Below are 14,082 nucleotides of genomic sequence, written 5' to 3' on the forward strand. Positions count from 1 at the left end.
GTGCAGAGTTTCTTGGGGCACTCAGGAGATGGATGTACATGCTGACCTGCAGCAGTCCTACTAAAATTTTTCTGGGCCTCTTTTGTACCAGCCCTGTAAAGTGTTCATTCTCCAGGCACATAGCAGTTTTCTATATAAAGGATGGCTTTAAAAATAACTCCCATGTACCTCTTAGATCCAGATGCTCTTTTTAGCTATGGAAAACTCAACATTGTGATGACATATATTCCCACTGGGGAAAACATTTATTCTCCTTGCATTGCAAAATGGAGTGTGCAAAATCTGGATGATAATTTGGGATCACATTTATTATGAAATGCCTCAAATATGAAATGAAACACTCGTGTTGGTCTGATCCTATTTGTAGTAGAGCAAAATACAGGACTATGCATGGGAATATCATTCACACCCCTCCCTCCTTATATTTTATGTGTTCTATTTAGGAAGCGACCCTTACCCACCAGCCAGCAAAAGAAATTCTATAAAAAGAAAGAGGGCAAAAAATGCATCTCTTTCCTCATTTCTAACAATAATAATGAGCAGTACCGTCAGAGGCACTGTAAAAACTACAAGATATGTGGTAGTCAGGTGTTATCTGGTGCAGATATAAATAGATCAGACAAATGACATCATAGGTTTTTGGGAGAAGAGTAACACTGACAAGGCTTTTGCAAAATAATGAACTTTAGTCCCTATGGCATTTAAGGGTTCTTTTTTACTTTGGATTTAAATAGGATAAGATTGATATGGCATACTGCATTTATTCAGCATCCTTTACCAAAAGAAAGATGTCTTTTAAATGCTCAATAAATCAGACTTGTCTGCACATATTTAAGATAAATGAGTTGGGTTAATTTTACAAAGACATCTGTCTAGTTCCATTTTAGAAAACCTGCATGGTCTCCAGTGGCTTCTTTAGAAGGTTGCAGCTCTTCCAAGTCTCCCATGACACTTTCTGCCAGCCCTGTGCGTGCTCCTCTGATGGCACTGAGTGCTATATTTAGTCAATCAAATCTCGACAAATGATTAGAAAAAAGGACTGTAAGCATTTCTAAGGTATCCGAAGTTTGTAGGCATAAGTGTGGTAGTTCCACTGGGGCAATGAATCCACAGCTGAATGGTGTTGTGCTGCAGCACTCATCTCCAGATGGAGTCACTGAGTCCAAGTGCAGGAAGAGAAAGAAGAAACTGTGATACTGTGTTATTTACTGAAGGGAGAAGATCACGATTTGGGCAGCTTATACTCAATTCATGTTGTTCAGCTCTTCCCAGCACATAGGAAGATATTCTATAGGCAGTTTTATGCTGTGATGAGATGTTAAATGGCTAAAACTACTTTCTGATATGCCAGAAACAAGTGCTCAGGGTGGCCCCACCACAAAACTTCCCTCTAAGTCCACGTTACATACATTGCAGAAATACGTTAGAAATGGTTTGCTAAATGTGGCAAGTGCAAGTGCTGTAAATTTTAAATGGAAATGCTCAGTAACATCTGTTGCTGATGGGTTCAGTGACTGTGCTTCAAGTTGGGTAACTGAAAATTCCATAGTCTGATGCAAAAAAGCCAAGACACATACACTTCTATTCTCCTTCCAACCATCACATAGTCTTTATTAAGCAGAATATTAAATTAAATCTGAGCAGCAATTATCTCCTAAAATTCAGTTTTTCTTAACATATGTCAGATAAAATCCATTCCATCTTCTGTCTGATTTTTAACTGCTTGCTAACACAGTACCTGTTGCAAACTGCATATGGTAGTAAAAAAAGTGATGAGATACTTGTCTGGATTAAGAGTAAGGCATCCAAAATAAATTTGAGTAAAATGACCTTAATTTAGCAAAGTACTTCAGCTTTAAGCATGGAAATAGCCAATGAATCACATGCTTAAAGTAAGACTCATGTATGATATGTGCTTCTTGCTAAATTAGGCATAAAGTACATCTACATATTGAATGGCAGCAAAAGCCCAGTAAAAAGACAAAAGCAATCAAGCAAGCAACCAAAAACACAAAGAAAAGATAAACATGAAAGCTTTGGTTCAGAAGCAATAGTTTCTCAGATGTAATGCAGTCCACATAAGGCCTGTTTTGTTTTTTCTCAGTCACTTTATTATTTATTGCTCAGTATCAAAAGGAATAAAACTGACATTGATTAAAGGCCATTGTGATCTGTAGGTAATATTCATATAATTCTTTGAATAGTATGATGCACATTGTGGGGATAAATCAAAGTCATAGAAGACTGAAAAAGGGGGAATCACAGTATGACGCAATCATGTAAACAATAGCACATATGTATAGATTAATACAGATTTCCTTTTCTCCACTTGACAGGCCTGATCAAAAGTAGCAAATATTTCAGTTGTCACAAACATTTGAGTTTTTCCTTTGAATGGGTGAATATATATATATATATATATATATATATATATATATAAAATAATCTTATAAAGCAGACTGGATTAATATGTCTCTACTGCTTTTCCTCTTGATCTTTAAGGATTATCAGAATCCTCTCCCACTGAGTTTATTAGTTGTTTAAGAAAATGAGCTGAGCAAATGTTGTTTGAAGTCAAAAAGAAACCCCTGCTGATATTCCCACAGAAGGTATGAAATCAGATAGCTTTGATCAGTCAGGAGTTTGTTAATAATCAATATGGACTGGTTGCATTATAAAGGGCTGTGTTTCAGCAGCTGGCAGCCCTGCAACTTCCTCTGCAATAAACGATGCATAAGAGCAGCAAAATATGTCTCTAAGAGACTGAAGACCAATCTACTCTGGCAACTTCTGGTCAAGTGTAGAGTTCACCTGGATTTTATAAGGCTTTGAGCAAAGTCAGCAATTCAAATAGGGCAACTCAGCTACTGAGACCTGGGCTATTCAACACAGCTTCAACCTGACTCAATACATGGGAACAGGATCAGCAGCTGCTGTTTTTAGAAAGAGCATCAACTTTGCAAAGGCATATACTAGCCTGGCATGCAGCAGCAGGATTTAGGACACCAATTGGTGGTTAGTCACAGAAAAGACAGGCATTTAGTTTCAAGCTAGTCAAAGAAGGCATGAATTCAGCAGGGAGCTTTAGGATAGGGCTTAATGTCTACATCATAATACATGCTAAGCTGTTTAAGTGTATTTGGTGCAATTACATCCAATTAAATACTTGGAAATTAGGTTCTCTGTCTTCAAATATCATAGGCCCCTGCTCTACAACAGAATTGGCACCAACTGACTTGTGTAATTTAGTCAAGACGTCCAGGTCCCAGAGACTGCTCCCTGAAAGGTTCCTGTGCCCAGAACACATTTGAAGATGGAGGCTTATATGGACAAAACAGGGATATCTGCACAGTCTCACCAGCATGGAAAAGACTCAAGGGGTGATCACGGTGGTTTATGCCAAGGAAAAATTTATGTTGGTGTATTTACTGCTGAATCTGCAAAACTTCTATTTAGCAAATGGAGAAGAGAGCTTTGGTGTGCGAGCATACCGCCAAGACACCCAGTGCCTTTCTGTCGCAAGTTCTGCATTTTGATAATTACAGACTTCAGTCCTGTGTGCAGCCTGTCCTTTCCTAATATTTTCAGCCTTCCAGTGGGTTATATAACTGTTTTATTTTTTTATAAATAGGATTAATATAGAAAATGTTTTAAGTGCAATAAACACAGAAAAATATAAAATGTTTCAAGCCTGTGGCTGTCTCCCAGCATTTTACTCATTTTCTGTTTCACCAGTTCAGGGTGAAGGAAACACAGAGCGATGCTTCCAAGCAGGCTCGTGAATCCAAGGATCAGCTATTTTTGTGACCTATGAGAGCAGCCAACACACACCCAACATATGCTGAGAGCTTTTGTTCATATACAGAGAAAACAAAGGACACACAAATTCGCTACTCTTTCCTATGGGAAGATTGCACAGAAAGAGAAAGTTGCCAGCTTCCAGGGCACAGTGCATTTCTCGAACTGACATTCACATGGTGTCTCCAAACTTATTTTTTGTGAGACTAAACACCAGGACTAAACGCTGAAACTCAGTTGGTATTGGGGACAAATCTGTAGAACCACAGCCACACTCTACTACAAGCATTGGACTGTAGTACAAGGACAGTTTGAACGGTATTTTCCCCCCTCCCCCAAAATACACACTTCAAACAAGAAAGCAGTCCAACATTTTCTAAGACACAAGAACAGGACGCTAGTTTAGTCCTTCAGAACAAGCTGTCTGTCTCCGTCAGGGTTGTAGCAGCCATCTTGCACCAGAAATCAGCCCAGACTTTGTTCTTCGCCCTCCCTTACCTTATTCCTGTTACAATCCAAGGGCCTCTCATTTCCCTGGTGGTTTCTGACTACATTTTCTTTCAAACATTCAACTTTTCATATTTTTTTGTGTTGCCGTGGCAGTCTAAATGTCTTTTTCTTCGTGTTGTTGCAGTTTTCTCACAATTTCCCTGAACATCTGCAAGACAGCCCATCTGGGTTGACACAGTGTGAGATGAGGCAGACAGGCATTGCCAACAAAGGGCTCCCACTGCAGGGAGTGGGCTGTTGGAATCAGATGTTTTCTAAGACGTCTATGGGGACAAAGCCTTTCTTCTTCCCGCTGTATACCTTGATAAAGCCATCGTGTTCCTTTTCAGAAGTCACACAAATCTGAATAAAAAAAAGGTATCAAAATGTTAAACTCTTTGCCATGATCAAAGAGACAAATTATTCCAGGGTATATATCAGGCAGGCTAGACATCCTGCTAGTTACATCTATAAGTAGAACAATCCCTGTTGGACTCTCACTGCTTTGATAAGAATCTCAAACTCACATATTTAGAGACTTACCTTTCCCCTGTCTCCCTGAAGTGCCACATAAGCATGAGAGATATCAAAATTGTTAGGGACTTTGTGGTGGATAAAAGATTTTGAAACTTGAATGTTGACTTCAGCTACTGTAATGATCATGCTGAAGTTGTCTGTGTATGAGAAAAATGGGTATTTCAGATCATGAGCTATCTGACTTCCTCAGCACCTAATGGTGAAAAGTAATCATGGGTCCTTGTATCAGCTGACCTGAATACATGCATATCCTCTTTTGCATGTTAAAGGAGCCTTCGTACTTCTGAGACAGCAGTGGATTATGACATTTACTCAGCCCTCGCACCTGCCTGTTTTGGATACCAAAATGTGTGACCCAAATCCAGCTCTTTGAGAGAGTTTCCATAACACCTGCTCCACAGGGAAGCAGTCATGAAACCATGTGGTCTTTGTAACAGCACAAATATTACACTTTGGCAAAGACTTTCATTTCCTCCTGACCTTTCTCATCTCAGGCATTCCACTTTAAGGTCCTTCTTGAAACATCTGGTAATGGCTGAGCCATTTGAAGGCCTAGTGGCACAGGCACATTAGACTGGGCACAGCACCACACCAAATAAAGACTTGTTTTCAAACGTCTGTGCCAAAGAACTATATATTTCCTACTAGTCAAACAAGGTTAAAATATAGCTGGAAAACTGACAGTCCTATTGAGACCACTCCACACACTGATTTCTCATGATGTCAGTGCCAGCCCTCTATCTGGACTAACACTCATCTCTGTCTGATAAGTATTTACAATGTTTATTTATAATAATTCACAGGATATGAAACGAACAAAAATAGCTCTAATGTATTCCTGGATAAATCCATTTGAGCATGACTATTATGGGTGACACCTAAATACCATGTCTGAATTCTAGGCCAGCCTGTCCTGTTGTTGCATAAAATTTACTAGCAGCACTGATGCTGCCAGAAGGAAATGAAAAGTCATAAGAAGGTGGTGAAGCCGCTTCACATTTACCACCTCTAGTATTTGGAAATATGTAGGTGGATCTCTGTACCTGCAGACAAAGTTTTGGAAAGAAAATGGACTCGTTGATTTTCTTACTTATCCTGCCTACTCAACACTAATGGAATTGGATCCCTGGGGCAGAATGACTGAGCACACCAACGGGGCTGACATGCAATTAGAAAGAATAATGTATTGTTGTTTGGGCTAAATCACATGGAAAGCGTGGGAGAGGTCTAGAATTGATGCTGGCTAGTTTAGGTTCTGTTGCAAAACAGCCAAGCTCATTTATGTCATGAATTCCCAGCACAGCATCTGCTTTCTCTGCAGTCCCATCACCATTCAAAACAGAGAGTGGAAAGCACATGGACAGTGAAAGGTGTTTCTAACTACTGCTTTATGGTGGTCTCTGTCTCTGAGAAAGAAATTATGAGAGAAAAAGCCTTCAAAGAAGCACAAGACTAAGGATAGCCAGGCACGGAGGACTATTCAAGTGTGGGAAGGAACATTAGTTGAAAAGTTCCCCTTTTCAGTTGATCCCTACTGCCATGAGCCTTTGCAGCTTCTCCATAACTAAAGCTGGGTGCTTAAAAGGAGTGATTCAATACATCATTGCATTTTTCAATGCAGACAACTGAAGATATCTGCAAGAATTCTAGCTTTTTGATAGGAACCCCAAAATTATCACATCTCTAGCAGGTCTACATTGCTCATTAAACCTGGTGCATTTTTTTGCTTAACCTCTCTGGTGCTTGTGCAGAACATATTGCAAGAACAGAGTGGTTTCCCCTGTTGTCTTGTATTGTCAGCAGAATGATTTGTGGACAAAAGAAAAATACTGAGTTTTCTGAATACTGTTTTCCTTTGTTTTTGGAGTGAAAAATATGGCAGATTTCTTCCATTTTCAGTGGAGTGGGGTATTTTTTTTTTGTTGTTGTTGCTCATTTGAGTGCTCCTCGACATCAATGAGTCCTCTGCTACAGTGGTAACTTCAGATCTTCACTGGGCATGAGGTGTACAATGCCTTTATGTGAGAACTCTCACTCTACACACCAATACACTGATCTGAATTCTCCCAAATTCCAGCTGAAATTCTCTCATACTAAGACACTAAGCCTTACACATGCCAGACCCCAGATGGCAGAGTTTTTTCTCACTACTTTCCAAGGAAGGTTAGAGTTCAGGGGCAGAATAAGCTGGCCACAAAATGTCACACTTTCATAATCCTGTGCCACTCAGGAGGTCTCCTGGGTCTGTGACAGCTGCTGGAACTTTGCAAAGGCCTGGAGCTGCTCCAAATTCTGCCCTTTTCAGAGAAGACTGAATAAAATACCATCTATGGCCACTTTTGCTCTCATCCCCTTTTATGTATGCTGCCATGGATTTATATCACAAGTTGTAGCCTGGAGATTTGGCTCTTGATTTTCTTACATAGGTGTAAATTCAGAGTAATACCGATGAGGACATGGTAGCATCCAGAGTTTTGGATTTCAGCTGATGGATCAGCTGTTGTTGAGGATTAGCCTTGATGAGAGATGGCAAAGAAGATGGTTGTGAAGGAAGGAGGTGCCACAGGTACCAACAGGTGGTTATGGTTTTCTGAATTAAGTTGGAAGCTGCTTCAAATGGCAGCTACTCATGCTGGCATGCTTTGGGTGGCAAGCTGCTGGCCTGACTACAAAAGTGAGCCACAGAAACCACTCTTCAGTGAATTTGGTAGGAACACAAAGGGGGGTGGTTGGGATTTTTCCCCTGCACTCTGGCTCAAGAGATTAGTAGTGGAGTAAGCCAGAGGGTAAGGAACCACATCTCAGGCTGTTTCTCACTCAAAAAGTTATCTTCAGAATTATCTGAAAGTGGGATCTATTATTATAAAGTTGCTTCCCCATTCTTTCATCTCATTATCTTAAAAAAATAGTAAAAAACCCCCTGAAACATTCAGATTGTGACTGTTGTCTGAACTTGTCAACAGCTGCCCTGAAAATTTTTTATCTGTCGGTCAGCCCTGAGCAGGTGGGGGAGATGTGCAATTAGGAAATTGTCCTTTGACCTGCATGGTCATTCTTGTTCTAAATCCTGTGCTTTGAATTTGGGCTTAAATGGCCATTTCTCTCTGAGGAGTAATTTTGAAATTGCTGTAACTTTTTGCAGCTCTTCTTTCTTCCACATAATTAACCCATCTGACAGCCACAGACTGGTTCTGATGAAGTAGGACTTTGGTTACGAGGGCAGTACATTTTCAAGATCTATCTTGGAGCCCATAGAGAGTGCCAGGTCAAGAGGTCTGCAAGTTCAAGTTTTCTGTTTGCAAGAATGACAGCACAGGGACACTGTGAGCTTCTGTATCTGCTGCTGCCAGTGCACCAAGGTCCTTGCCTGTTTGAGCCTTGTGATGGAAATGCTGAGCAGTTCAGTTTCCATGCCCATAGAGTCATAGTGCAAATGATGATGAAGGGTTTTGTATCAGTTGTTTCACTAACTTTTGGACTGAGAACACTGTCTTGTTTTGCCTATATCACTGAAGGTTTTAAAGAAGACCTGGACTAGACTGGATGATCTGTGCCCTTGTTTTGGACTCTTGCAAATATTTTGTGTCACTCAGCATCCCTGAATGAATGGGGACACCCATCCCTTCTCAGCAAGACTGATGTCAATGCAAATCAGAGAGAGCTGGAAAACAACCCTATTCCCTTTTAGCCTAGCTGTGAGGTGCAGCTCATAGACCTGGGGAGCACATGAAGAGCTGCAACATTGCTTTCAGTGATGATTTTGCCTTTTAAGTGTTCTAATTTGAATGCATAAGTCACTGTGACAAAACTGATTTTCAAAGACAGCTGAATCACACTCTTAGAAGCTCAGCTTCTTTTACAGGATCCCAAAAATATGGGGACAAAAAGTAACTCCTAGGAAATGAGGTGAAAAGGCAGGTAGCAACAAACCAACCAGGCTAATCAGAAGACCTGAGAGAGGTGGATTTCCTGGGTTTGTAGATCTGTCCTCCAATCCTGCCCTGTTAAGCCCACCTTGTGGATATGAGACATTAGTAAAACACCCACCACAAAATGTTGCATTGACTTCTATGTAAACTCACAGTGCACTCTGGATGAGGCAAAGAGCTTCTGATTCCCATTTTGTTACAAATGTCACGATTTGGGATAATTTCTGTTGCCCAAGATCACTTGCACAATTTAAAATCAATTGTTGTTATTTTAATACAAAAAGCCCAGCTCTAAACTAATTTGTGTTAGTGTGACTGTAGGTGTCAGAGGCAGCCAGGAAAAGGTGTGAGTAGGATCTTTTTCAACGTAAAAACAGACATTCAAACAGCAGATTATTTTGACTTCTTTAAAAAATAAGGATGATCAAACACCTTAAAGGCATTTTAAGAGATGCTTTTCCAAATATTGATGATATATTAGATATTGTGAATTTTTTAAAAATTTTGTGAATATAGGTCAGATCAGAGCCTGTCATCACACAAAGAAGTATACGTATAATGTTTGGTAATGAATTTGGGTAGTCCAGGGCAGAAGTTACAGGCTGGAGAAAATATTATATATATACAAGTGATGATACAATCAGAGTTGGAAATTATGCAGTTCATATTGTTTGTGAGAACAGCTTGAAAGTGAGGAAAGCCACCGAAATTGGTCAGGTTTGGTTTCCTTATTGATAATCTTGATTTACTTGATGTCAGGGGCTGTGCCTGCCTACATCCTACATCCACCCTGATTGAGCCTGGTGGTGCCCAGTCACTTTCTGAACTGGTTTTAAACTCAAAAATCTGCCAGTGAACCTTAAATTCCAAGATGCTGGCATCTCTGAAGCAGTACACTTTTTATCCTCCAGCCTGGGTTTCGTATTGGGTAGTGAAATTTTCAAGGGATCCTTTGTGAAGATTAGCTTGTCCATATTGCTCAAGATAGGTGAACAAACTGTGGTTATTCTTCAGCCCTCTCCCTGAATATTGGCTTTGCCAGAAAGGGTGCATGATGCTGAAACTCCAAATGTTATTTCCATGGCATGAAATGATGCCATGATAATTCCAGAAAAAGTATCACTCACTGTGCCTCAAACTTTGAAAGTATTTCTGCTTGTATCTTAAAATGGCTTTTCCTAGGGTAGCCATGTAGCTTTGTTGATATGAATTTATTGCCTTTTGCCTTACAAGAGTAGACCCTTTACCCAGAAAAATTCATATAGGACATGAGAGGACAGAGACCTGAAGAATAAACCATGGGAAGTATCAAGCAATATAAAGAAAATTCATATTATTCTCACAGGATCAGTTTTTCTGTTAGTGTATTATCCTTGCTTTCATTGTCAGAATGGTTCTGTGCTCTTTTTAGACCACATGGAAAGTGACTCAGTGAAGTAACTTTGCCATCCTATAGTCACAGGGATTTATTAGACCAGTTAATGAGTTTTTCTAGCTAAAGTGAGACTTGACAGGAATAAGTAGTGATGAATAATCTCCCCTGCTTGCTAATCTGGAAGAAGTCAGTGCTTTGCACATAGTACATGTATTGCATTCACAGCAGTCTGAACACTGTGCCTGGAGACAGGTAACATGGCTGATGACATTCCACAGAAATTCCCAACAGACCAAAAGACAAACAAAAAAAATTGTGCCTAAGTTTTCCCAGAAGTCCCATTCAGATAACTTTGGTTTTGCCATGCCTTCCCCTATTGCACCTCTCTCTCTGCTTCGTGTGTAAAACAGTGGAGAAATAAAGGCCAGTAAATAAGAGAAATGGCTGAAGAAAGAAGAAAGGAAATTTGACTTTGGAAATATAAAATACATTTTTAAAGTAAAAAATTCTCAATAACAATTTTTTTTTATAATAATAGTTTTTCCACAGTGAAGGCAGAGTTGTTTTTTATAAAAAAGTATAAAAAATTGTGCCCAGTATGGAGGGAAGCAGGAAGCAGATAAAGGTCCATGGCCTCACTGGGGCTGTCCCACTCGGAAATTACTCAAAATGACCTTCAAGCTACTTTAATGTCCTCCTTTTGCACAATTTGTGTGAGAGAGGAGCAGGATCTGTTTGCTATGCTCCTTTCCTCTCATGTCTCTGCATTCGTGTGTTTGTGCAGTCTGATCTCTGCCCCCTCTTTCACAACAAATATTTATTTATTTCTTCCTCTGAAACCTCTCCCACATGGAGCAAGCAGCAGACAGCATTCATATTCAGCCTCAGCATTTGTGTGGGCTTGAGATAGAGCTGAAAAAGTTTTTTAAGGAAAGGAGGTAGTAGGGGTACAGGATTTATTCATGCCTTTCTTTATCTCCTGCCTTGCCAGAGAGGATGAGGCACCCTGACTCCGAGCTCCCTTTGTGATGGTATTATGAAAAATGGAAAATAGGATGGTCCTTGTGTTTAGATGAAGCTGCTAGAGCTGCCCACTTGGAAACTGAGGTTTTGTGAGAACTGAGGCAAGCAACTGGGCTCTCACTGCTTGCAGCAGCAGCCACACTGACAGAGATGATCTGGTACACCCACTAATGAGAAGTGACACAGATCTTGACCATTCCCTCATGCTGGCATGCCATGTTCCAACACTACCATTTCCTACCTTTGCCCTTGTGTATTGCTTATTTTAGAACATAAAGCCTCCAAAAGCTCTTGTTCTGCTCTGGTAATATTTATTTTTTTCTATGTGCACAGACAGAAAAAAATTAAAAGAGATGTTGGGTAAAAAGAATTAAGAACTTTCTTTCTAGAAACTGCAGAGCTGCCAAATGTACTATGTGTGCAGGGGCAGCTAAAATATATTCTGGTCACTGTATTTCTGTGCCTTCCTTAAAAAGCTGTGTGCACCCAAGGATTGTTAGCACTTTTATGTTTTGCTATGCCCACAAATCAGCAGCAGCCAAGCTGTAAGTTAATCTTAATCACCAGTGCAGTGAAGCATTAAAGAAGTTCTGTATGGAAAAATCTACAGCCCTCAAGTCCACACTGGTTCTGACTTCTTCTCTGCTTTATTAAAATCAGTGGCTGTTCAGGTTATAAGGCAAAACATTTCTGGTGATGTGACACAGTTGCCAAGGGCTTTGCAAGGTGCAGTGAGAAAATCTACCTTTCTATTGCATCCAGATTTCAGAGAACTCAAGCTGTGTGTACCCTTAGTATGTTATCATCCTAATTAGATGAGCATATGCCACAAACCTGTCCCTTAATGCAGGTTTTGGGTCATGGCTTGTGCCTAGTGAACCCATCTGAAGGACACAAAATAGAAGGAGCTGCTGAAAATACACTAGGGTGAATGGACCCTGCAAGTCCTCACTGTATGTAGTACTTAAGCTCACAGGAGCACTTAAAACTTAAAATAAATTACAGCCTGTAGAAAGGGTATTTAAGTGGTGACACACACAAAAAAAAGGATTAAATATACCTTGCAACTGGAGAACAAATGTCACATTTAGGATTTACAGCTTTGTGTCATGCTGTCTTAACTCTCTTCCTGTTGAAGCAAACACAATGGGCTGTGCTTAGATCTTTAGGTAAATCAGGATCTGGAGAGGGAGGTACTATCCTTTATTAGATTAGCTCTAATAGTGGGGAGAAAACCAGATCATTTTTCTGGCACACAAGGTCTACTGCTAAGACTCTGTGTTCATCTCTCTGAAGTCAGTCAGAGAATGAGAAATATATAAAGTAACACTATGAATGTCTGTGAAACTGAAAATTCAGGCTATGTTGGGCATCAAGTATGTGTTTGCACAAGGCAAACACTGTGCTTAACTGCCTACTAGACACTGTTACCATTCAAATAATAAACCTTCTAAAATTGCAGTAAAAAAATCTGCCATCCTCATGTTGCATAATCTTCCCTTCAGTCATTGGTAAGACTGCTGGATGCTCTAGTGAGTCCAGTGAGCGTCCAGCACAGAGGATCTTACCTGGTTCTCTTTCAGAGTTATCTGTCCCTGTTCCTTGCAGCCAATGAATGTTCTGATACACCTGTAAATCTTCTCATTTTGTTGCACTCTCTGAACAAAGTTAGCAGGAAAATATCCAGTTCTGTCATCAATTCTCCCCTATGAAGGAAACATATTGATAGAAGAAGATTGTTAACAGTAGAAGCTTTAATACAATTTCACTATTGAAAACAATATATTTCTCCTTTTGGAAAGAAAACAGACATAAAGTGATTATCACGTACCTTCCACCAGTCTTCATTAGAGTCTTCCAGAAGGGTGATCATATCTCCTGGCCTGTGATTAGAAGAGGGATAGGATGTAAGATGACTTACATAATTGTCATGTTGAATCAGCTTTCACAATTCCCTTCTAATAGGAAGGTGGTCCTCACATGGTTATTTTGTTTGAGTGTTCATTGAAGGTAGGGCCAATAAGTTGGCAAGGTTTTCTTCAGTCACACATGTTAATGTAGAAAGGCAGTCTCTGTATCTTGGGGCTAGATCTTTATTTTGAGACAACATCTATGAACTGGAAATTTTGCTTCCTATTTTTTAAGGAACTGTTTAAAATACAGTCCCTCTTTATTAAACACATTGTTGCTTTATTTTAAGACATTTCACACTGTTGGGACACACTACTTCATCATCTGTGTTTTCAAGCTGTGATTGCAGAAGGAAGGCAACAGGAAAATACTTCTATTTTACTGACAAAGGCAATTAGTCAGCAGGGATATAATTCTGCCCAAGAATGTCTTTTTGATTTGAATGGGACATATTTACCTTTCTAATGTGTGGTGCTGAGTTGTAATTGCTAAGTATCAGCATCCAGCTGACTAGTTCCAAAGCAGAGCTAGGAGAATAATTTGGCTGGAAACACTAATAGCAAAATTTGCTAAGCTGATTTTGTGCAGGTAGTTGAACAGTTATTTGACCTTTCCCCCCCCACTGGTGGCACTTCATCAACATTCCTATATACTTATAATAGTGGTATGTTGTAGAAACTAAGTGGGAGACCATTTCCATAGGGATTAACTCCAGAAAGCTCTGTTTGCTGGATAAGGGACATTTCTTGATCTTAATAAAATTAATTGTTGACCCCCTAATTATTCAACGTTCCCTGTTAGTTTCATTGTATTGTTGAGATACCAGCACAAGAGCCTGTAAACACATCTGGAGCATCTGTTATGATGGATAACAGGTTCAATTTAACAGGGTCTTTCAGAGCATGCTTAGAAAATGTGGATCTGTCCAGTATGCAACTGGAGGTGTGGTCAGTGGTGGGCATCCTTGGTACCCTTTCCAAGTGGTTATCATTGCTGCTGAAAACTGGAGAAACAGGCATT

The 14,082-nt window shown here is 39.9% G+C and overlaps 1 protein-coding gene across 1 annotated transcript in view; it reads right to left on the bottom strand.

Annotated features, from left to right (window-relative positions):
* Positions 1 to 1,579: 1,579 nt before the first annotated feature.
* Positions 1,580 to 14,082, bottom strand: part of STAC (SH3 and cysteine rich domain) — a 72,467-nt gene continuing 59,964 nt past the window's right edge. Inside the window, exons 11-13 of the mRNA XM_036406800.1 lie at positions 12,983 to 13,034; positions 12,720 to 12,857; positions 1,580 to 4,650 (exon numbers count right to left, since the gene is read on the bottom strand). Coding sequence (XP_036262693.1) covers positions 4,552 to 4,650; positions 12,720 to 12,857; positions 12,983 to 13,034 — 289 coding nt within the window. The 3' untranslated portion in view covers positions 1,580 to 4,551. The remainder of the gene's footprint in view (positions 4,651 to 12,719; positions 12,858 to 12,982; positions 13,035 to 14,082) is intronic.

This window comes from Molothrus ater, chromosome 1, assembly GCF_012460135.2.
Source record: "Molothrus ater isolate BHLD 08-10-18 breed brown headed cowbird chromosome 1, BPBGC_Mater_1.1, whole genome shotgun sequence".
Classification (NCBI taxonomy): Eukaryota; Metazoa; Chordata; class Aves; order Passeriformes; family Icteridae; genus Molothrus; species Molothrus ater.